The sequence below is a fragment of the Lates calcarifer genome, linkage group LG5, assembly GCF_001640805.2.
Source record: "Lates calcarifer isolate ASB-BC8 linkage group LG5, TLL_Latcal_v3, whole genome shotgun sequence".
Lineage (NCBI taxonomy): Eukaryota > Metazoa > Chordata > Actinopteri > Centropomidae > Lates > Lates calcarifer.
In genome coordinates, this window is record NC_066837.1 from 16,652,513 (window position 1) to 16,676,944 (window position 24,432).

The 24,432-nt window shown below is 40.0% G+C and overlaps 3 protein-coding genes across 4 annotated transcripts; all 3 read right to left on the reverse strand.

Annotated features, from left to right (window-relative positions):
• Positions 1-408: 408 nt before the first annotated feature.
• Positions 409-8,079, reverse strand: LOC108875881 (serine hydrolase-like protein). 2 transcript variants are annotated; one of them, XM_018665069.2, is made up of 13 exons: positions 7,873-8,079; positions 7,597-7,740; positions 6,651-6,768; positions 6,457-6,498; positions 5,937-5,956; positions 5,744-5,818; positions 5,466-5,572; positions 5,299-5,378; positions 5,177-5,211; positions 5,012-5,088; positions 4,809-4,896; positions 1,956-3,788; positions 409-1,462 (listed from the first exon to the last, which is right to left on the reverse strand). In XM_018665069.2, exons 2-12 carry the CDS (start codon positions 7,651-7,653, stop codon positions 3,669-3,671), a joined length of 819 nt encoding a protein of 272 aa, XP_018520585.1. In that variant the 5' UTR covers positions 7,654-7,740; positions 7,873-8,079; the 3' UTR covers positions 409-1,462; positions 1,956-3,668. The 2 variants fall into 2 exon arrangements, with proteins under 2 accessions (XP_018520585.1, XP_018520584.1); XM_018665068.2 differs by having other exon boundaries at positions 6,655-6,768; positions 7,873-8,078.
• Positions 8,080-10,888: 2,809 nt separating this feature from the next.
• On the reverse strand, positions 10,889-14,784 carry LOC108875880 (serine hydrolase-like protein). The gene is made up of 12 exons (XM_018665066.2): positions 14,635-14,784; positions 14,030-14,173; positions 13,196-13,309; positions 12,976-13,017; positions 12,856-12,875; positions 12,682-12,756; positions 11,953-12,059; positions 11,769-11,848; positions 11,647-11,681; positions 11,444-11,520; positions 11,210-11,297; positions 10,889-11,120 (listed from the first exon to the last, which is right to left on the reverse strand). Exons 1-12 carry the CDS (start codon positions 14,645-14,647, stop codon positions 10,989-10,991), a joined length of 927 nt encoding a protein of 308 aa, XP_018520582.1. The 5' UTR covers positions 14,648-14,784; the 3' UTR covers positions 10,889-10,988.
• A 787-nt stretch (positions 14,785-15,571) lies between these two features.
• On the reverse strand, positions 15,572-22,790 carry LOC108875879 (serine hydrolase-like protein). Its single transcript, XM_018665065.2, is given in 15 exon segments — positions 15,572-18,152; positions 18,890-18,977; positions 19,080-19,132; positions 19,134-19,157; positions 19,276-19,310; positions 19,436-19,496; positions 19,498-19,516; positions 19,623-19,702; positions 19,704-19,730; positions 20,098-20,172; positions 20,266-20,285; positions 20,379-20,420; positions 21,072-21,185; positions 21,516-21,659; positions 22,601-22,790. Coding segments are annotated over 15 exon segments (984 nt in total). The 5' UTR covers positions 22,659-22,790; the 3' UTR covers positions 15,572-18,008.
• Positions 22,791-24,432: the final 1,642 nt, after the last annotated feature.

The following is a 24,432-nucleotide window of genomic DNA, read 5'->3' on the forward strand; positions in this document are numbered from 1 at the left end:
TTCCACTGAATTACAACCATCTATAAAGAAAAATCCAAGTCTTTCAAGTTACAAATGAAGAAAAAGACACAAACCTGCTGCGTGATGTTTGGTCCCTGTTGTTGACACCCTGAGTGAGTGAATAAGTCAAAGAGTGCGAGACAGGGAGCAGAGCAGCAGTAGGAAGTAGTGGGCACAGAAGTGCCATTCTCTCCATTCCTCGACACTGAGGCTTCACTGTTTTACTCCCACTCTGGTCTCTCATTTTGTTTGGTTCATCGGACACCGTCTGTGAAGTCTGAATGTGTTTCTGTCTGATTGCAGCGCAGATCAGAGGTGGGAAAAGTATTCAGATCATTTAGTTATACTATATAGTTTAAATCAGCATAAAATGGAAGTCCCTTGAAAAAAGCAGTAAACCCAAAGATCTGAGGATTAAACAGTTTTATTTTTGTATGAACAAAGGAAGCATATGATCATCAAAAGAGGGTTGTTTGTAACACCCCCACAGTTTCCTCACCATGCTGTCAAGTAAAAACAATGAAAACAAAAAATATACACTTTGAGCATTACCAAATACTACTTATCTGTAATCTTGGTCCACCTAGGATAAATCTTGGCACCTTGAATAAATCAGTTGCGTTTATTCGGTACATAATTATTTGAACAGAGTCACTACTACACCATTTTGGCACAGTGGCACTAACAATCCGCATGCTTCTCAGCAGCTGCCATGCCCACGTCGCCACAGAGAGGATTAAAAAACCCTCCCCGCTGGCAACAAATTCATTGCACTTATGTCATTCACTTCACTAATTAAATGCACAATATAAGTAAACTCCCAACTCCGTGATACATGTAAAGTGATTGTCAAATTACAAAAAACGTATGTAAAAGTTGGCACAAGTATAAGATGGCATGAAATTTACAAACACATTTCTAAAGGGCAACATGTCCTCCAATCACCTCACAATCTCTTTCTGCATGTGGTCTTCTCACTCCTTGTGCATTTTGGATTCAATTTTAAAAATCAATTAAATCCCCACTGCTTCAGTTTTCCCCTGATGTCTACAGCAAAAAAAAATAAAAATAAAATCTACAGAGATCAGAGAAAAGTTGGAATGATAAGACAGGGCTCGCATCAATAATCTTTCCTCCTTCTTCTCCTTTTTCCCTCTCCATCTTTAAGGTGTTGGCTCCCATTCCCCTCCGGTGTCCTGGCGGCACCCCTGTCCAGATGGCCTGCCGCCTCGCCCTCTCGATCATATCAGGGCATTGCTATCGTCATCTCTGCAGTTCACACTGGCCACCAGCGGGTGATGCCGGACTGTTTTGTTGCTGCTCCACTTGTGGGCGTCCTGCAGCCCGGGCTCGAGGAAGTACAGGCACGCTCCGAAGCCTGCCAGCACCAAAACCGACACCAGCAGGTAGAGGGGGACGAACCAGTCCAAGAAGAGCCACGACATAGCTGCTGCTGCTGCTGCTGTCAGAGCAGAGCGATGAGGAGGGGGGGCGAGAGGGGTGGTAAGGGTGGAGGATGAAGAAAAGGACAGGAAAATGGATGGATGAGGAGGAGACGGGCAGGAAAGACATGACGGAGGAAGGGGAAGGAGAGGAGGCGAGATTGTGGAGAAGGGTGGATGATGAACAGAGTTGTACTTATTTAAAAGTAATCCCTGCAAACACTCCCTTCATCCCTCCTGGGCGAGATATCATGCATGGCAAACTGCAGCATCAGTGTCCCATTATTTGCAGTCACCCCTTGGAAAAGCCTCCATACTCCCTCCTTACAATCACAAATGTTGGATAAAGCACAGGAATTAAGACGTTACAGAACACACTCTTCTATCAGGCTGAGATTTTTAACTTGCAACCAAACACACACACACACACACACACAAACACACACACACACACAGGCAGGTGTTGCATCCTAAAAATAGGGCACGGTAGTAAATAAAAGGCACCGTGCTTACCTGTAGAAGGCTGCTGAATCAGTTGGTCTCTGTGTGTCTGATGGTATGCGATGCACAGCAGCCGCGAATCCAAACAACCATCAGATTATTTCCAGCGCTGCAGCAGCTCCCACTGTTGCATGGGAGACGGCGAAAGGCGAGAAGAGAGTAGAAAAAAAAATCACAGGTGCTCTCTGAGAGGCACAAGAGACAGAAGCTGCATGCGGCTTCATCCTCCGAGCTCCTGGCTCTGACGTTCAAGAGGAGGGGTGGGGGTTGCCATGACAACGCCTCTGCTGATGGCTCTGAGAGGATGGAGGGAGTGGGAGGGAAACTTATATAACTATAATCTTTTTTTTTTGTTGTTTTGTTTTTTGGTTGGGGGGTTGGGGGGTGGGGTTGGGGTTGGGTGGGAGGCGGGGGACAAGCCCTTCAGATGTCTCTGGATGCTCACCGCCTTGCTGCCCGCTGCGTAAAATCAATTCCACTCCATTTAACACCGAAGCCATCACACAGTTTATGTGACATTGAGGGAGAGAGAGAGAGAGGGTGGGTGGTTGGGGGGATGTGGGTGGGGGGCATATTTTGTGTGACCAGCTCCTCTCGTATCTGCTCTGACTGACAGCAGCTGCAGTGTTTTACAGAGTCACTCCCATGAGGGTTTTTTTATTTTTATTTTTTTTTTTTTTTGATGTGTGTGTTGCTGTTTCCAAGACAAAAGCTGAACACAGAGATGATGGCCTACATAATGAAAAGTTGTCATCTTTTTTAATGACTGCCATTTTTAGCTCATTCTACACGGGCAGCGCCGATTTGTGAGAAGCAGCTCAGTTAAACAGATCAGCTTCAAACACCGATCTGTGATGTCTCAAAACATAACGTTAAGACATGTGACAGCCCGGCTGATTTAAGTTACATGAAGAAATCACATTTGCTTTGAACAGTGCAGGATTTTATTCAGTCTTCATCAGCCCTGGTTATCTTTGGCTGTTGTTTGCTGTAATATATTTATAAAATACAACACATTATCAGACTTACTCGGAAACAGCACAATAAACTCTTGTCTTTTCACGTGTTATCTCATATCAATGGTAATTGAATTTATAATTAATATAACAATATTATAATTTGTTGATTTTGATTAATATCAGTATTTCCATTAATAATGACATATTCCCAGTGCTGTCCCTGATGTTTTCTGTCCAATCTTTATCAAGATAGAGACAGGCACTCTGAGCCTGACTGATGCAACATTAGAAAATATGAGCTAAGTCTAGGAAAAAAAAAAAAAAAACATATCACATGAATTTTTTTTTTTTTTTTTTGGGGGGGGGGGGGGGCATTAAAACTTAAATATACACAAGAATGATAGTGGAATTATAACAGCTTAACACGATTAAATCAGTACAACAAAGATATCTGTGCTGTAAATGTCTAGTCGTTGGTGTACATTTAAATGAGCAGCTATTTCACTGCAGTGATAATATGTGCAGTGGAGGTTTTACACACTAAGACATGATTATTCCAAATCACTGCAGAAACTTTATAGTAGTGTTCAAATAGTAACATATCTAGAGGGGAAAAAATTGCACAACATTATGGTAATGAGCGCTCTAAGCTGAGGTGAGAACAGTGTACTGACACATAAAAGTGTGAAAATTCACAATAAGAATGTGTCTGTGTGTGTATGTGTGTGTGTGTGTGTGTACTGGTTATCGCTTGCATGTCTGTCCACTATGCCTGCAGCTGCTGTGACAACACTGTGGTCCACAGGAAGTCAGACACAAGTGGAGCGACGACTTCAGGATCATTCAGGTGGATGTGATGATCGCCTGTTACTGTCAGCACCGTGTGCTGCCGCACAGAGACAGAGAAATGAACATGAGTTAACACATGCAAAAAACTGACAAGTTTTATTTTATTATATCTCAAGTTTCTCTATAAATCTTTTCTCATAAACAACTAATTAAACTGAACAAACAAAAGTTCAGTCAGTAAAACCTTCACTCATGTTTTGTCTTTATTACTCTGTTGGTTTATTTCTGGTACCACATTCATTCTGTAAACAATGTGCTGTTTACTTTGTACATGTTACATCCCTTCTTACTATCACTGCCCCATCTGTTCATTGTTCATCCTGCACATTATATATTTTCACATAGATCTATGTATTAGGAGTTTTGCTCGTTAGATACTAATCTGTATTTCTTGTTTTATCCTCAGTACATTGGTGCATGGTGAGTCAGGTTTGTCTCATATGACAACACAATGTACGCAGTTTGGAAACTTCACCTCACGTGGATCACCATGTACATGCATGCATGTCTGTTTTGTGGTTTGCTTTCCTTATGTCAGACATACATATTTTATACTATATATAGTAGAAGGTTTTAATGTCTGTGCTTCTGCTCTGTGTGTTTTAGTTAATGCAGCACAGTGTGGTTTTATTTGGTCACACTAATATCTCTTGTTTTATTGTTTTCCATCTATTGTACCACAAGACTCTGTTGCATGTCTTAAATGGTACTGAATGTAGTCCTGAATGATGTTTTTAAAAAAAACTTTAATATTCTCCTTTCTTCTTATTATTGTTCTGCATGCTTATAAATTATCTCAATAACTTTGTAATTTTATTCTTATATTGTTTTTTTTAGGCTGACTCTGTAATATCTGTCCAGGGACTACAGATGAAAAATAGCCTCTTGCCTCCGGTGCATTCACAGCATTGTTTATTAATGTGCGTTGTCCCTGTGAATTTGACAAACAAATAAAAAAATAATAAAATGGAATATTTCTGTCTATATGCTCAGCCTCCATGGATAAATTAACACAATAAACTTCTTCTCAGTGTCTGCTTAGATGATTCAGACTCACATTTCTGTCACGGTATCCTTGAAGAAGTGCTGATATTATTTTCTGACGGTTTGATTCTGAAGATGGTGCACCAAAGCCTTTGTCTGCTCTAGGAAAACAGAACATTTGAATATTTTTAGTATGGACATGCATGGACAACTTTAAAAGGTGCATTAAAGTACTGTACTAAATTATGACATTACAATGCAAACATCCAGTCTTACAGAACAACTAGGACAGAGGCCTGAATCATCGACTGCATCTCCAGACTCTGCTCCACAGTCATCCGCACTATGTTTTTCTGAAAATCATATAAGGACACACACATGTACTGGAGAAAACACAGACACAGATGTGGTGGAGCGGTTGGGAGGTTAAAAGCGACTTACAAAATTAACTCGCAGGTCTCTGGAGAACACAAACCCTGTTTAAGAGAAACACATTCAGCAGATGAGAGGAAGCAGAGTGAGACTGTTCCACACTGAAAGGAGAAGAAAAGATAAAAGCGTACCTCCTTCAACTTGAACTAGACCTCGCTCTAACAGGATGTGAGCAGACTGTTCAGACAGAGTCGGGTTTGCAGCCAACAGCCTGAAAGGAATAAAATATTTTGACCAACAGCTGAGTAAAGGTCAAATATTGCTTTTAAAATGACCAACAACTGGAATAATGTGATACCTCTCAACTGCCCTCTCATAAGTGTAAACTCTTTTGTTTTCTTCGGTCTTTTTTTCAAACTGAATCATCTCATCCATCCCCTGCCTCATCACTTTAGATATTTCTTTCTGCAGGAAAAGAGACAGAAAAGATGAGACGATAAAATCAAAACCTGCTGACAGAAGTGGAACATGAGAAAGAACTGAGGAATGGTTTTCATGGTCATTACTCCTATTACACCATCTTTCCTCTAAAGTCTCATCATATCAATACAGTGATAACAAAAACTGTTAAAGCACCAGATCTGTTGGCATGAATCCATAGGCGTCCAGCAGTATGAGAGTATCCACCATCTCAGGAAACAGTGCACTGAACTGTGGAGAGAACACAATATGAACCATATACTGTGACACCACGCAAGAAAACACAGCAAAAATATTCTTTGTATATTATGTGAAAGCAGTGATAAGCTGCATGATGAATCTTAGTTACCAGTGTAGCGACATTTCCACCTGTAAGAGAGTGAACAGACAATCATGCTCCAAGCTATACAAACTAGACAAAGTTGTTTTACATTATAGATTCTGGCTTTGATTGTAAACTTGTAAATAAGTCTATAAAATGCCATGAAAAAGGTGACAAATGTCCAAAGTTATGTCTTCTAATTGCGTGTTTTGCCCAACCAATAGTCCAAAACCCATAGAAACCTGATTTGCAGTGAAAAGATCAGCAGCAAATCTGCACATTTAAGAAGCTGGAACCAGGCATTTTGGCTTTAAACTATAAATGACTTAAATAATCAATCAATTCAAATCACAATAGCTGGTGATTTATTTTCTGTCAACTAATCACTGATTCTTCCAGCACTGTTTGACTGATCACACCACGGTATAATTAATCTTAACAAGGTTTTATAGCAGCAGATGTGAGAAGCACAGTGCAGTGTCAGTACAAGAGGTGTTTTATTTGTATTTTGCTTAGTCGGCACAAAGACTAAGAGTGTGTGACTCACCCATACTGTGGCCTATGATGGAGAATTTAGTCCACTGCAGACCTGTGGGAGTTATTTCACAGAAAAGGCCACACCTAATTACATCTAGCTGTTCTTACTGCTGTGTTTAATAACAGCAGTGATTTAACTTCCACAAAGATGCACCAGAGTCCTGAAGAGATTCAAAGTAATGTCCCACAGCCTCTTGCACTCACACACCATCAACGACTCTGCGTACATCCGCCACATATGCAGGGAACGAGTAGAAGACTCCAGGTGGACGATGTGACGACCGACCGTGACCTGCCAGGTCCACCGCCACGTATCTGCACTCTGAGAGGAAGGGACAGACAGATAGAGCTCAGAAACAACCTGCAGATATGGAAACACCAGCAAGCTTCAGTGTTAGTTCTACTGTCATTATCTATCAGTGTGGCTCTAGACATGATAATGTCAGTCGGTCCATCAACTTTGGTTCAGACTGAAATATCTTAACAACTATCACACAGGACATTCGTGATCCTCTGAGGATGTATACTAAGGTATTTGGTGACACCGTGACCTTTCCCTCTGGAGCCAACATGAGGTCAAATTTTTTGGTTTTGAGTAAAATACTATACGACTATAAGATGGATTGCAATGAAATGTTGACATTTAGCTCAAAACACAGATCCATACGGATTGTATACTGTTTCACGACATACCTGTTAACAAAATGTGCTGTTCTTGCAGTTAGTATACAAATACTTTACTGTTTTATACAAACAAAAAATTATACAACACGTGCTGTTTGGAAAGTGTCTGTTTTTCCTAAGATTTAACACTTATTTTTTGTTTTCCTGAGATGTTTGTGGAGCTGTTTCACCACCAACTACAATTTATCTTAATGTTTCCCAGAGGAGAGTAGCTCATTTTTTGCCTTTGTGCATTGCATTGTGGGAGAATAGTGTGCATCAACAGCACACTCAAAATCAACCATAAAATCAAAGCTTTATCTTGTTAAAACAGGGGTACAGGGTGGGGGTGAGGGGGGCAGACAAAGAGAGATGAGTCCCATAGTTGTGGTGACAGCCAGTCCTACAAACACAGCTATAATCACTCCATAAATCAAAATTTTGTTTACTGAAAGGTTTAATTACTCTCCCCTGGTCGGCAGTTTACCTTTAGGCAGCAGGGGAATGAGAGTGTTGAATGTACCACAGTTGTCAGCCCAGCCATGCAGGCACAGCACAGGACGGCCGTGATCAGGACCCCAGACTTTACCTCTGATCTCTCCCCATGGAACAGGAACAGAGAGCTCTGAAACTGGACACATGACACAACACAGTCATCAGACTGCAGCTCAGACACAAGGACCTGACAGATATTTAACATTGAGCTAAATAAACAACATGAGTCCAGGAAGTGGTAACATTTTGGATTATTAAGAAATAGCACCTGCTTGTTTGACTGTAGATGACATTTCAGTGTCTGATGATCCTCACTTTTATGTCTCTAAAATAAGAGAAAGAAATCACCTTTAAAGCTGAATAACCAGCAAAAGCAAACAACAAAGTGGCTGCAGTAAACCTGGTTGACTTATATAAACCCAAACGTGTCCATGCAACAAATGAAACATTCAGGAACCTCTGAACTTTGAAACTTAAGGGCAACACATGGTGACCGATCATTTTACTGGATGTTCAGAATGTCGGGCTGCAATTATGGCCAATCACAACACATTGGAGAGGAGGGTCTTAACTTTCAACAGGTCAGAAGACAAAAGGCTTTTTTGTGTGTGCTTTTGTTCCCTCAGTACAGTCTGTCAGGCAGCCTTCAACCAGGACAACACATCTGGCAGAGAATGAAATTTGGCGCAGTGCCTGCTGGGAGCAACACTGACTTTTAAGGTTGAAGTTTGAGACAATTAAAAGTGAGGAACAAACTCACCTACTCCAATAAATTGGGTTATGATCTGTGAGGCCTGATTAATGAAACATTACTAAATAATAAAACCTTATGGTGTGCAAGTCTCAGCCATTAACAGTAGCTTTACTGCTGTGTCTGCTTGGTCCCAGAAATGTCAGTGACAGATGGAAACTGTTATTTGTATCAACTTTTGTTTCTTCTTCATGAAATAATAATTGATTAATCCTTAAATAGTAACACACATAAGCACATTGTGCCTTTGTTGTCAACGCTCCTTGACTCAAGAAAGACCTCACTGTGAAGTTTAGGACAAAAACACGTTTATAAAATGTGCTTTTAGGTGATTCTTTTATCATTTCACTCTGTGAGCTTTCCTTCCTTTATCTGACGAGGCCCTTATGTCGACTCTCTTTGTTGCCTGATTCCCTCCTTATCTATTTTTAGTTATTTCTTTAACCTGATTTAATGTCTTTTCTTTGGTAAAGCACTTTGTAACCCTGTTCCAAAGCGTTTTATAAATTCAGTTATTATTAACTCCCTTACTCATTCTCGCACTGTCACAGGACAAACACATGGTCACTGCAGTGCACTGCAGTAAAGCTAAGGTCAATCACATCATCATGTTTCTGTGCAGAGCTAACCCTGTTTCCATCCTCCACCTCACTTTCTCTTATGATCTGACTACAGCTTATTTTGAAACGTTCATGAGGATAAAGACTCCTGCAACTAGACATACACACTTCTAAATGTTCACGAAATTTCCCAGAAAACAAGAGACACAAAATTTTGTCCTTAATCCTTTTGTCTCTTCAGTCCACACTGACACTCTTCCCTCATCCTCTGCAGTTCATTCGGAGGTTGTGTGAATCACAGCCAGCTTTGCCTGCAGTGCCTCTGACACTCAAAAACATTGACAGACTACATGAATTTATCAAAAAGCTTTTAAATATTAAATCGTCCATCACAAAAGACATGAAGCAAATGGTTCATAGCCAGGTTGACTGCTGTAATACACTTAAAGCAAATTTAGTTTGTGTGTCAGAAAAATTGAAATGTAAGACTGAAAACATGGATTTTAACATCACCAACAAGCAGCAAAATCTAATCCAATGTCAGATAATTTGGACAGAACTGACTAGGGATCAACTGTGTCAAGAGCCTGAGAGATCAATAAGGATCCATCACAATGTGGTCCACAGCACAGTCTGTAATTTACAGCTGGTGATGTGATAAGCCCCGAGGCCAGGCTGAACAAAACTTCACATAAAAAGACAGGAAATGGATTTTAGAAGTTGAACATTAAGTGGTGATTGCAGCATGTTTCAAAACTGAGAGGCTGAGGAAATGAAGCCATAGTTGTTTGTGCCACTTATGTGGGAAAAGATCTTATTTGCCAGGAGTTATATGAGAAGACTGTAAAGAACATGCAAAGCTTAAAGCCAGCAGCTGGTTAGCTTAGCATAGCATGAAACCGGAAACTAGCTAGCCTGGCTCTGATCCAAAACTATGTACGGCCAAGAGAAACCACAACTAGTCATTTTTACACTTTGTACAGATTAAACAAACAGGATATAACATGTTCATCAGCTTTAGAGGTGCTGGCAGCCAGACTTTATTGCTTTTATACACAGCCAGGCTGTTTTCCAATTTCCAGTCTTTATGCTAAAGCTAAGCTAACAGGTAATTTACAGATATGAGAGTGGTGTTAATCTTCTCTTCAAACCTTTGACAATAATGACTGAAAAGTGTATTTCCCAAATGATTACTTCAGAAAAAGAGGAGAGGAGGAGAGGAACTAATTCACCATTTAATGTTAGCAATGCTGTGCAAATCTTGATAGGGATTTTTTCCTGTCTTTAACCAGTGTGAGCAAGGAAATGAAGGGCAGAATTGCTCTTGCTGACTCTCAACCATGGGACTAAAATATTCTTGATTTTTTGTTGCTTTTTCTATTGAAGCATGAATATTTGCTGACCTCCTTGGTTTTTACGTCCCATGTCTTAAAAGATGCATCAAATGTTATATTTCCCAGTGTTTCAGAGCAGAGGAGGGCCACCCCGCCTGAAACAAAGACCAGCTCCACTAACATCATCAAAAATAAATACTCCTTAATCATTTAAAACATCACCCTTCAGGCAAAAGGGGCAGAGGTCCTCCTTCACACAGAGAAGCCATGTATTTTTTATGAGTGTGGATATTGTTTACACCATCATCTATTAACTAAACTGATCATGAGACAGGATGCCTCATAATCTGGGGGGGATTACCACCTCTGCTAAACATTTTTTTACTGGGTGATACTATAAGGCGGCAAGCTCCTCGAAAATGGTTCATTCTTGGAAAACAGTAATTCTGCGCCCTGCACTAGTGGGTGTAACTAAATAGTGAGAGTGACAAATTTGTCTTTCCTGTTTTGAGTTGTCAATAAAGTTGAAAACAACAACAACAACAACAAAAAACTACACTAGGGCTGATTCCTCACCTTCTCATGTCCTGTTCCACCATCTTTGTCAACAGGAATTACGTCACATTATGGAAGCAGTGATGGCACTCGGGAGCTTTAATACAGTTGTTAATGGAAACACTCACACAAGAAAACTCAAACATGAACTAACTGCAACAGTATGTTAGGAAATGTTCATAGTTTATAACTTGTGTTCCCGTTTGGCTGATGATGACAACACTTTAGTTCGCAGGAAGTCAGACACAAACGGAGCAACGACTTCAGGATTATTCAGATGGATGTGATGATCGCCTGGTACTGTCACCACCTTGTGCTGAGAGACAGAGAAACAGAGGGATATTAACTGGACACAGTTAACAAACCACCTCAAAACACGCTTATTATATTTAGTAGCAATCTCACATTTCTGTCCTGCAAACTTTGGAGGAGTGTAGGGGTAAATTTCTTTTGGGCTGGTTCAGAAAATATTCTATCAAAGCCTTTTTCTGATCTGGGAAAAAAGAGATATTGAACATATTTAGTTCAATGTGAGAAGACACCACACACTGTAGGACAAATAGTATGTTATTGTCATGATATGAGCTACAATATGTCAGCATGCAAACATGAATTTTAATACAGAGGCCAGTCTCTTACAGAACAACTAGAGCAGGGGCTTGACTCCTCGACTGCATCTCCAGGCTCTGCTCCAAACTGATACGCAGTATGTTTTTCTGAAAGTATAAAATGAAAACACACGCTGTTTTCTATGGGCTGAATGTTAAAAACCTCTGGTGTAACGAATAAAGAGAGGAGGTGGCGAATGTGGTGGAAGGTACGGGAGGTTAAAAGCGACTTACAAAATTAACTCGCAGGTCTCTGGAGAACACAAACCCTGTTTAAGAGAAACACATTCAGCAGATGAGAGGAAGCAGAGTGAGACTGTTCCTCACTGAAAGGAGAAGAAAAGATAAAAGCGTACCTCCTTCAACTTGAACTAGACCTCGCTCTAACAGGATGTGAGCAGACTGTTCAGACAGAGTCGGGTTTGCAGCCAACAGCCTGAAAGGAATAAAATATTTTGACCAACAGCTGAGTATACAGGCAAAGCTACTACAGGTCTATTATTCCTTATAAAATCACCAACAGCTCTAACAGCGTGATACCTCTCAACTGCCTTCTCATAAGTGTAAACTCTTCTCTCCTCTTCTGTGATTTTTTCAAACTGAATCATCTCATCCATCCCCTGCCTCATCACCTTGGATATTTCTTTCTGCGGGAGAAGAGACAGAGATAAGAAAGTCAAAAACTACCGACACAAACTGGAAAGTGGAGCAGAGCCGTTTTTAGAATATGAGATATTTGAATGAACAAGGAGGAAAATGAAGGTAACTGAGATATAAGAGTCATTTTCTCCACTTCCCTGAAAGCCTACGGTTGTATTAAAAACACCCTCTTGATACATTATAATGAACACAGTATCTAATTTACGATAATAATATAGGATTCATGTGGCAACATTTAACCCGGGCTGTAGCTTCCACTGACGACACTAATGGTCTAATTGTAGGACTTCTATATTCAGTATACTGTATGTACTTCGACATAAATAAATAAACAAATAAAGGATTCATTATGGCCCCATCTGAATTTCTTTCCTTAAAAACAAATACAATTAAGTGAAGATGTTGTGAAACAGTCGAAGAAATAAAATATAACATTTTGGCGATTTTATTTTGGCGTCCAGTCAGGTTAATTTAATGGAGGAGGCAGGGCGTGTTGAAAGGACTTCAACTCATGACTCCAGTATTTCTAAAAACACGGCTCCTGGCTGGCACTGAACCACACAAACCATTAAAGTTGAAGAGACTCGGGTGTAAAAACTGTTAAAGTACCGGATCTGTTGGTAAGAATCCATAACCATCCAGCAGTATGAGAGCATCCACCATCTCAGGATACAGTGCACTGTACTGAGGAGGAAAACATATAGACCATATGATGATACCAGGTGAGAAAACACAGAAAATACTGTAGGACAGAGATGAAACACACATCAGTTTGTCACTTACCATTCCAGCAATGTCGGCACCTGTAAATATAAAGAGGCTAAAAGGTGATTTACACTTTAAATTATTTTGCAAAATATACAACACAGATTAAGATAAATACTGCTCTGATGGTGCACTCACCCATACTGTGGCCTATGATGGAGAATTTATGCAGGTGCAGGGCTGTGGAAGTTCATTTCACAGATCATCAACCAGGCAGGTTCACCGCCTCATCACAGAACACTGCGATCATTTTTAGTTGCCAAAAATCCAACTGTGGTTTAATCACAGGAACACATCCTGAAGAGGTCTAACCTCCAGATCAAACCTACACTGAGATATTCTGTATGTACTCACACACCGTCAACGACTCTTTGTACATCCGCCACATACGCAGGGACGGAGTAGAAAACTCCAGGAGGACGGTGTGACGACTGACCGTGGCCCGCCAGATCCACCGCCACGTATCTGCACTCTGAGAGGAAGTGAGTGGTACAGATGTGGAAAACACACAACACACTTAAGCGATACCTAACCCCCAAACACAGCTACAACAGCTCGTACGCACATCACAATTCTGGTTGACAATTTACCTGAAAGGAGAAATGTTATTTGGTAATGGTTTATTATTAGAAACTTAAAATCCATTCATGTTGATTTGTATGATTGTATGTATGACTAGCTGACCTACTCTGTCGCCACTAGCAACCACCACCAGCACAGTTCTACAGCAGAAAATGAGTGAGTTTACATGCACACTTGTATCCTGGTTACAAGTCTTATCCTGTTTTTGATCAAACTCATGATGTGGCGTTTACATGGATCATGGAAAACCTGCTTATTTGAGTCCGTGTCTACATGATTGTAATAGTACCTCACCATGTCAGCCTCTATGCTCTGCACCAAGAAGGAAACCAAGATACTTGCAACGGTATCTTGGTTTCTGTCAGAGTATTGCAGGTGGCCTGTCCAGGTTCTCTAATCATCTCAGTCATCATTTTAATGAGTTTTAAGTATATCATCTGAATGTTTTCTACATTTTATTTCTACCTAATTACGTATATTCTTTCCAGGAAATGTCCCAGAAAATTATCAGGAAATTATGGAGCCATAAGATAAAGCATGACCCAGTTTTTTTTTTTTTTTTTTTTTTTTTGCTGAAACTCTCATTACCTTCTAACCTGTCATACTTTACCTTTGGGCAGCAGGGGAATGAGTGTGTTGAATGTACCACAGTTGTCAGCCCAGCCGTGCAGGCACAGCACGGGACGGCCGTGATCAGGACCCCACACTTGACCTCTGATCTCTCCCCATGGGACGGGAATTGAAAGCTCTGAAACTAGACATATGACAAAATCAAATCACACAATTAAAGTACATCCATGACTCCTGACAGTGGGTGAAGTGTCAGAAGTGGGCCGGCCTTCTCATCTTGTACACTCCACATATTGAGAAATACTGCCTGCTTTACTGTTGCTGAATTCAGTCAATTGATTATCAGTTCATGTATCAATAAAAAAGAAGGAAAAACTAACTTTAAAGAAAAACTCAGACAGGTACAGAGAGCCTTGGGGTAAAGTCTGCAGCACAAGACAAGAGAACAGGAATGAACCACAGCTGAAATATTGCATGTCTAGCTTTTACAAATTATTATTAGAGAATAGCTGCCTCGAGACAAAAGACACGTTATATTACATCTAACTGCAGAGGAAATGTCTCATGTCAGTGATTTCAACTTCTGTTCATCTCTCCCCACAGTGGACAAAAAGTTCAAACTCCCATAGAGTTTGACTGTCTCACCTTCTCTATCCATATCAGCTGATGTTGCGCGGTGTCTGACGCTTCGTTAAATTTGCATTAAAGCTCACATCTCCACACACACATGACATCAGAGCGTCTCCCGGACGTGAAACTTCGTCAAACTGACTTCCGTGATCTCTGTTAGCTGCAGCTTCATGAAACTTCACTGGGCGGAACCTTGAGGGAAAGACTTGCATTTTTCCCTTCGTACGGTCTTGCAGGCAGCTGCCTCTGCTATGGGGACAGTGGGTACAATATTGTCCCACCTGTGGCTGCTGATAATGTGCGGGCTAGCTTGTATTTCACTACCTACAATATGCCTGTATGTTTGTTAAGAGAGAGACGTGTGCTGTAACTTTGCAGTACAGTCGTGGAGACCTGTTCATCTCAAGATCAGAATTCTCCAGCATCATGTTTCGGCTTCTTATAAAAAGATTGATGAAAGAAACTTTCAGAAGCTTGTGGGACACAGGTTAGTTTAGAAGTAGAGCAGGACTCATTCTTCTGTAGTACACACCTCAGAGATTCAACATTAAAATCTTTCATCTGGTAACATAAAGTAAACATTAGATAAACAGAGAATTATGTATTGCTAGTGAGCTGCTTTATGATAAATAACTCTTCTCTACTTTTCATCTCTGTTCGTCAGAGTATCAAAAGATAACTGCTACTGTTAGATAAATAAGATGATGACCACAGGAGTAAAAGTTTAACTGAAAGTGCTAAACATTCTGGGTTGATAAAAATTAGAATAGAAAACTATATGAATTAAATTCAATAAATAACACAGGCCTATTTCCAGTTTTAACGCTGGCATAGCTGCATATTTATAAAACGTTTCTGCTGAAATTTAAAGAGGAACAGTACAAACATAAATTAACAAATCTGTTGTTTAAGTCTCCTAGGGGTGATACAATACAATAAAACAGAGCAACAACAACAGCAACAATGTAATCTTAGTCACAACATGTTGCACAGAAACAGAAAATGGTGTGAATTTATAACTGAATTTACAGCACAGTGTCTGACTGAAAACAACTGTAAATTATTCAAAGAAAAAAAAAAAAAAAACAACAAGAAGGCTTACCAAGAAAGTGACAGTGCTCCAGTCATTTATTTTACACATCTGTCAAACAACTGCATTCATCTGCATTTTAAAACTTTTCTTGGACAGAAATCACAAAAATTCCAGATTCTGAAATAACCACACATTTTTATGGATAAATATAGACACCAGATAGCCTGTGCAAATGTTAAAATACTTCTAAAATTAGACACAGAAACACAACACATTTGAAATCAGGAACTGTAGCTGGATGTCCTACAGATAATCCTCAAAAATAAATGCCATTCCTGACGTGTTCAGTTTAAAAGCTGCATTGCAGATATTGTGTTACAGCACTTGTATCCAGATTCATTCTCTGCTTTCACTCTCAAGTACACACCCTTCACTCCCACTATTCACTTACGTTTGAGATTAAACATGAGGACACACACTTCAGAGAGACTGTACATCTGCTGAAATATTAACAGCAGGCAGCAGACTTCTAAGACATCTGACCTACACACAGTGCATCTCAAACAATCGTCAAAGACAGCAGGTACAAGGTGATAAAACCTCTGCCCGCTGGTGTAGCAGCAGTCTGTTGGGCAGCAGAAACACATCGGGCCAAACAAAGAGTTCAGCCGCCTTTCTTCTTCCTAGTCATTTCTTCTTTGTGACGCACTTTGACAAAGCTCAAAACAAAATTATTTTGTTCTTGAATTGCATTTAAATAAAACCGTATAGAGTAGTTTGATACTGCCTCAGTGTATGAACTATGTGTAAATAAATATTCCTGGTCATCTGAAGATGAATCCTGAAGAGGCCTTAGTGACTTTTTATGCAGCAGGTCAAAGTTTCCACTTCACCAACACTTAACTGTATGGCAGATAATCGCAAAAGCAACAACATCTAATGCAAATGAATAAATTGCCTTCATCTTCAAGACTCCACTTTGACCTTGGGAACATTAGCTTGACAAGAACAATTTAAAATCTCATGGCACTTGATGTAAATGGCCTTCTTGATTTGGTTGAGGACTTCTGTCCCGGTTAATGCTGTGACTGGTTTTGGACCAGTGTTCAAGGACAGCTGATGTTGTGTTTAATCAGTGTCTTGACCAGGAGTCAGTGGACGGACGAGGAGAGATCAAAGATCTCGCCTCATATATGACCACCTGTTAACACATGGACAAAGTCTCAAGGTCAGATCAAGCTACTTTGTGATAATCGATGAACAGGGAGGTGCCAATAAAAGCTCTGAACAAAAATACTGTGAGTTGACCTTGAGTTAAGATTATTTTGTCAAAACATTAGAAATGTTAACATGCTCAAAGTTACACTTGGATGTTGGGATTAAACTAAAAGCACCGCTGAGAACATACTGTGCAGCCGAGGCTGAAAAAGTGGGGATGACTAGTCTTCATCAGGCCATTGTATTTGAGGTAAACCCCTTTGATTTAAACAACATAGTCTCTCCTCTGGTGCCACCCTCAGGCAAAATGTTATGGTTTTTGTCCCACTAGTGTTAATGAGCACATAGTTTTAGTCTTGTTACTTTTTTTAGCTTATGCCTTATAATTCCATCAGTAGCCACAGGTTTTCAAGTGTTCCACTCTTACTTTCAAGCTGTAAATGATAATGAGAGGTTTCTGCAGCGGCTGAGAGAGCTCGATGCACTGCAGCTGAACTAAACAAATGAAAACAGACAAAACACAAGCAAATTAAGAAAACGGCATCATCGACTTTATAACACATACGCTGCAAATTCAGCCAATTCAACCAAATACAGAGATGTGCTGCAAGAAGCACAGACGCCACCGAAAGGGTTTCCAGGGGACACAAACATTTTTTTAATATGCTTGTGTTTTATTGGGTCGTTGTTGAGCGTCTCAGTCGCTGTAGGTTTTGGAGCAATGGTGCGATACAGGAGTGTCGTTTTACTGCTAAAATACACACAGTACTGCATAACAGACTGATGCTGACCTCTGTCAGTGCAAAGGAGAACATCTGACTAATGCATTTTACAGCCCATCTGGAGTTAAAGAAAAGCAGTTTGGTGTGAAACATGACTAATATTGTTCACAATGCCACTGTCACTCAAATCAGCAACAGTGCACATCAATATGTACTAAAATACTTTAAATAATTCAGTTGTCCACCAACATGTGGCAGCTAGTTGAGGCTAAGACAGCTGGCAGACTGTGGATAAAGCACCAAGGTGAGTGTAAACAGTCCAGTATAAATAAAACAATTCACACCCTTCCATAATGCATTAACAGAAAGTTGTTCATTCATGTGTGACAGACAAAACAGTTGTTTTTGTGTGTTTGCTATAACTTAGAGGTCTGTACATCTGTCTGCCTGTCTGACTGTCCCAACACTTTGGTCCTCAGGAAGTCTGACACAAGTGGGGCGACGACTTCAGGATCATTCAGGTGGATGTGATGATCACCTGGTACTTTTACCACTGTGTGCTGAGAGAAAGAGACAGACAGACAATTAGATTTTGTGCAGCCTTTAAACCTGCAATAAGAGTTTTTTTTGGTGAACATTAACATAACATTGTCCTTTTGGTTGATGTGATGAATTTGTCCAAGTCCAATATTCTCTCTCTTTTAACCCTGATTTTGGCCTCCACCACCTCCTGAGGGAAATATCTGGCTTTGTAGCTGCCAAATACTCCACAATGTTCACTATCTTGTTGCTAACTGTGTCTGTTTGATGCTGAGCAGGTATTGTACAGTGGGTTTTTTGATCTTTTTCTCTGAAAATAGCTGCTCGCTGTTGCCAAACACAACACTATGAGGGCAGACAGAGTGAAACAAAGCAATAAAATTGTGAACCGAACAGCTAAACCACAATCTGAAACTCATTATAATGCTCTGTAAAGCTTTTGTTGTACAATGAAATTTGATCCATTTAGCTGACATGGGCAGAGACCTTTATTGGAGGCATTTTCTTGACGCACATCCTCTGTTCTCTCTCTCATCAGCAGCATTTGACCAAATATGTGGGTCAGCGTTGAGGTTCACAGCTATAAAAAAATTCTGCTGCCTCTGAGACACTGAGCTTGTACGACGCTGCTACTTTTGCGTCTCTGCAGCTGTCTGTCAGTCTGTCTGTCTACTAGGCACAATTACACACAGGCTTAACGACTAAAAATAAGCTCCAAGATGCAAGTGCACCTTCTTCCCTACAACAATACACTCACATTTTTGTCCCTGTAGGCCTGGAGAAGCGCTGATATAAATTTCTTTTGATCATGTTCAGCAAATATTTTCTCAAAGCCGCCCTCTGCTCTGTAAAGACAAAGATGTATTTATGTTTAGTTAGGCACAATGTTGTATTATACTCAGTTTAGTACACGTAATATGGAAATTTGAGGTGGATGAATATCTTACAGAACAACTAGGATGGAGGCTTTTATCCTGGACTGCATCTCCAGACTCTGCTCCGAAACTGATGCGCACTATGTTCTTCTGAAATGATAAAATAAAAACACACTAGACTAGGGATTTTCTGGGCTTCGTGCTACACCTTTGAGAGAACTAAGAAGGTAAAGAAGTGATGAGCTGTTGCAGTTCAGCAGTAACTTACCAGATTAATACGAAAGTCTCGAGAGTACACAAATCCTGCAAGAGAAGAGCACATTTACCAGCTCAAGAAGAAAAACAGGATGAGACTATTCAGAGAACAAACTCACAGAGGGGCACCCATAACAAACATGAAAGCAGAGAAGAGGAGGATAAAGATTTACCTCCTTCCACTTGAACTAGACCTCGCTCTAAAAGGATGCGCGCCGACCGTTCAGACAGAGTCAGGGTTTACAGCCAAAAGCCTGTCAGAAATAAATTTTTTATACAACACTTGTACAAACAAAGTTAGAGGATGAGTAGATTGTCAGCAGTCCTTTTAAGAATCCCATAAACAGGAAGGTGTAATACCTCTCCAATGCCTTCTCATAGGTGTAAACTCTTTTCTTCTCTTCTGTCTTTTTTTCAAACTGAAGCATCTCATCCATCCCCCTGCCTCATCACTTTAGGCATTTCTTTCTGCGAGAAAACAGACATAAATGATGAGGGAAGCAATTCAAAACCGCTGAGGAGAGTGGATTGTACAGCCCAGCTTGTTGTGTATTAGAGATAATGTAATAAAATGTGATGCAATAATATAATACAAATGCTTAGCACTGACCCAAAGGACAAAACTGGCAGTCTCAGATACATTGGTGACTAAACGTAATGCCTTTTTACTCACACCCTAGAATTCTGACTGTGTGTGAAGCTGTGCAGCCTTTTAATGCCAGGCTCATAGTTTGAGACCCCTGGTGTAAATTCAAAGCACATTCTTCACTCTTAACCCCAACTTATAGCTCTTTAATGACCACTATAGTCTGTGGGGTAAAAGCTGGTAAAGTACCGGATCTGTAGGTAAAAATCCGTAGGAGTCAAGAAGCACAACAGCTTCCACCATCTCAGGATACAGAGCACTGAACTGTGAAAAACAGAATACGGATGAAGATGCAATGTAATAAGACAAAACTGTGTCTGTATGTTATGTGAAAACTGTTTTGATGCTCTCACTTACCAGTCCAGCAACGTTACCACCTGAAATAAGAAAAAAGAAGAAAGTGGACACATAGATATAACGTACCTCAAACATATTCATTGTTCTAATTTCTGCTGTAAAGTCACACTCACCCATACTGTGGCCTATGATGGAGAATTTGCTCCACTGCAGAGCTGTGGGAGTTAATTTCACAGATCATCAACCAGGTTCAGTATCTCATCACAGAACACTGAGACTGTCCTTAAGTGGAAAGACAACATCACTGCTGTGGTTTAACTGCCTCACAGATGCTCGGGTTTATATATTCATCTTTTTTTCTATATGAATACATACTGCAATGCCTAAATGATGCAAAATTACATCAGATTTTCAATCTGACAAAAAAAAAGGTAATGCAGTCATCCACAGAGGATTGGGCTTTGGACATATCTTATACGCCATCACTGTCACCTTCATCATCTTATGAAAACACTTAAAGATGTGGTTGAAAGCTCCAAAACGAGCCAGTAAGTGGACCTTGATTTGTATTCAACAACTATTTCTACCAATTTTTGATCTTACGCAAATAAATATTCAATAACCTGTGTGCAGTTATTACACAGCAGGAAATCAAAAATCTCATTTGTAAAAGCGAAACTTCAGTTATTGTTTCATTTTTCACAAAATAAAAACTAACAGTGTCTTAAATTGTGGAAGAAATGCTTATTTTGTCTGTTTGATTCGCCCAGGGGGGTGACCAAACGTTAACAAACAACTGTTCCAACATCCCCAGAAGCATGTAACCTGCTACCCGAAGGCTGATATTTGATTTGAATTCTACACACCATCAACGACTCTGCGTACATCCGCCACATACGCAGGAAACGAGTAGAAGACTCCAGGAGGACGATGTGACGACCGACCGTGACCTGCCAGGTCCACCGCCACGTATCTGCACTCTGAGAGGAAGGGACAGACAGAGAGGAGGACTGAGTCTAACCAAGTGACTCTCACTAAACTGAACTCTGCAATTGTAACGTCAGTGTCTTGGTAAAGGGCAGACTGTTCACGTTCAGACATTTGCCCAAAAAGTACTACTGTGTTAAAACAGCTGTAAATAATAGTTCTACAGCACTCTCCCAATTTAGTTTTAACGCCTTGAATCCAACGCTCGCGGACTGGATTTTTACTTTCTGAGAGAAAGAAACATGAAGTATGAAGAGATAAAACTGGGGTGCTGAGAACAGTATTAACTTTTACATGGAGTTTACTACAACAACACGAATTACCTTTAGGCAGCAGTGGAATGAGGGTGTTGAATGTACCACAGTTGTCAGCCCAGCCATGAACGCACAGCACAGGACGGCCGTGATCAGGACCCCAGACTTTTCCTCTGAGCTCTCCCCATGGGACGGGAACCGAGAGCTCTGAAACTGGACACACAACACACTCTGACTTTGTAATATTCACAGCAGGCTGGACGCAATATTAGTTACCACTAATATTGAGGAATACACACTCTTTCTATGTCTAACGTTGTTTACTGTTTAAACAATTAGTTTATAAACATATTAGTTGATAATAATATAATATGAATCTATCTAAATAAATATATAAATAAAAAAAATGAGAGAATTTGGTGATGTTATCTTTAACTGGCATTAGTGTTGGCTTGTGCCTATGATTGGGGCTGCAGCCATCAATTGATTATTTGGATGATCAATTGATCTATTGATAGATTTCTGATTAACTGATTAATTCAGTGTCCTGCCACTAAAATGTCAAAACTCAGAAGACTAATGAGAAATGGGTCCTCAATTTGTTTGTTTAGTTTTTCCAAAACCTAAAAATATTCACTTTACACATTAGCATAGGACAGAAAATACAGCAGATCTCCACATTTGCGAAGCTGGAACCAACAGATGTTTTGGCATTTTTGCTTCAGAAATATCAGGATTGTTGACTAATTTTCTGCAAAACACAAGAAACACAAATGCAGATTCTTGCTTTTTTAGATATTTTACAAATATAAACCAAAGCTAATATCAAACCGCTTTACCAGCCTTTTTAGTTTAACTCTATGTAACAACACAGTTTCCCGTTATCCTCATACGAACATATGAAAACATATATTCAGTATAAACAGAAGGTATTTGTCTACATTTGTTAGTATCTTTCCCATCAGCCAGGGTGTGTTCGCTTATATTCACCATGTGTCCTCCTGTGTTACTGTTGTGTTCAGTAAAGAAACTGGGCACAACACAGCAAAGTCTCAGTCTTGTAAGACTAAAGAAACATCTCCAGTGCTGACTGGCATGTCAACACGATTCATTTCACATCTCAAACACACACACACACACATTCACACATTTACCCGCTTGTTTCATTGCACTGGATTTCAGGTGTCTGACGCCTTTCAAAGCCTGAATCATCTTGGAGAATATCTCTGCTGACCAGTGTATTTAAAACCTATAAACGGTGTGTTTTTAAAGTGGCAGCAAAAAAAGTAACAGCGAACTACAACACAGCCTTTCAAAACTTCCGGTTGCTCTAAAACCATGTGACGCGAGCTGAAGATACTATTGGACAGACGGTCCGGTGGCGCTGCTGTACGGACCAATCACCGCTCAGAGGAGGCGGAACTAACCCTTCACCTATTGTGATGATGAGAGTTGACCAGCAGAGGTCACAGTGGTCAGTATTTACAACCTTTATTCACAAGCACTGTAAAATACTGCTCTGCTGAACCTAAGCAGCAACACTACACTGTAAAAAAAAAAAAAAAAAAAAATCATTTACAAGTAGAAGTTCTGTATTTGAATCCTACTCAAGTAAAACTACAAAAGTATTATCAGTAAAGTATCAAAAGTAATGATAATGATGAAATGAAATATTACAGTGCATTACATTATCGACCATCATGCTTTTATTGTGCAGCACTTTGCTTTGAAGGGCTCATGAGGTGAATCCATGGATATAACTAATTTAAAACAAAACCAGCCGCAGCCACCAAATGTATAAGACATGCAAATAAAATAAAATCAACCACTGTGGGAACAAATGCATTTATCCTGGTTTTTATAACAGCATGATGGAAAGGGCTGGGGTGAGTTATGAGGGAGGTGCGAAGAGTCCTGTGTGTGATGAAAATGAATTTACGTATGAATTATTTATGTTACGTACGTGGTCGATGATCCAAAAAATGCTGATTGCTATACAAAACATTACAGATGGTTTATACAAAACATGTAGGATGGTGGTGTTTTACATAACATTGACTTCTTGCGTGTGGATGCATGTCTGTCCGCACGTGTGATTCTGTGGGATTTCCGTCAGAATATAAAATCCACATTTATCTTGTACGTTGTTTTTGTGCTGTATCTCCCCTCATGTAAAACTTCTTTTAAAATATTTTACAGACTTCATATCTTGCTATTGTATATGATATCTGTGTTTTACGACGGTAATTCATTGTGGGATTTGATTGTTTGACAATAAAGTTACTATTACATTATCAACTCTGAGCCTGTGTACAGTATCCTCTGCATTTGACTGGACTATCCTGATGATTTAAAGTAAATTCAACCTAACTGGGTTGAAGTGTTGCCTGTTGCCTGGCACTGTCCTGCACCTGGCCTAAATATGGGATTGGATGTACACACATACCCTTTTGTATCTATAAAAACAACAAACATAACCTGGAGGACATATATAGATTTAATCTTCCCACTGGAGGCTGCTCTTCTTTAAAAAGACTCAATATCCACCCCATAGCAGTCCCCTGGGGGCCGATGTTCATTACGATGCTGGAGGCTGAGTGTGGTCGTACTCGTATGTGTCACATTATCTTTCGCAATGATCATGAACCATACTGAAAGAATAACATTATGCAACACGTACAGTGGCTAAACACTATGATTTTATGTTATTTTCATTATATCTGGCTAAAGCTGATAATTAACCGAATTACTTATGTAAATATGGAGGACAAAATATTTGAAGCACATCTTAAATGTGGCACATTCAACATTAGCACAAACCACGGCTTCCAAAATAGCCTTACTGCAGGGCTGTTGTATTAGACTGCATTACTTTTAGCTAGATGTATAGATAGTACAGCCAGTGCAGTAAAACCACTTCATGGTGGGTCTAACAACACCTCTTACTTTGTTATCATAAGGGCTGCTAGGGGAAGTATACTGATCA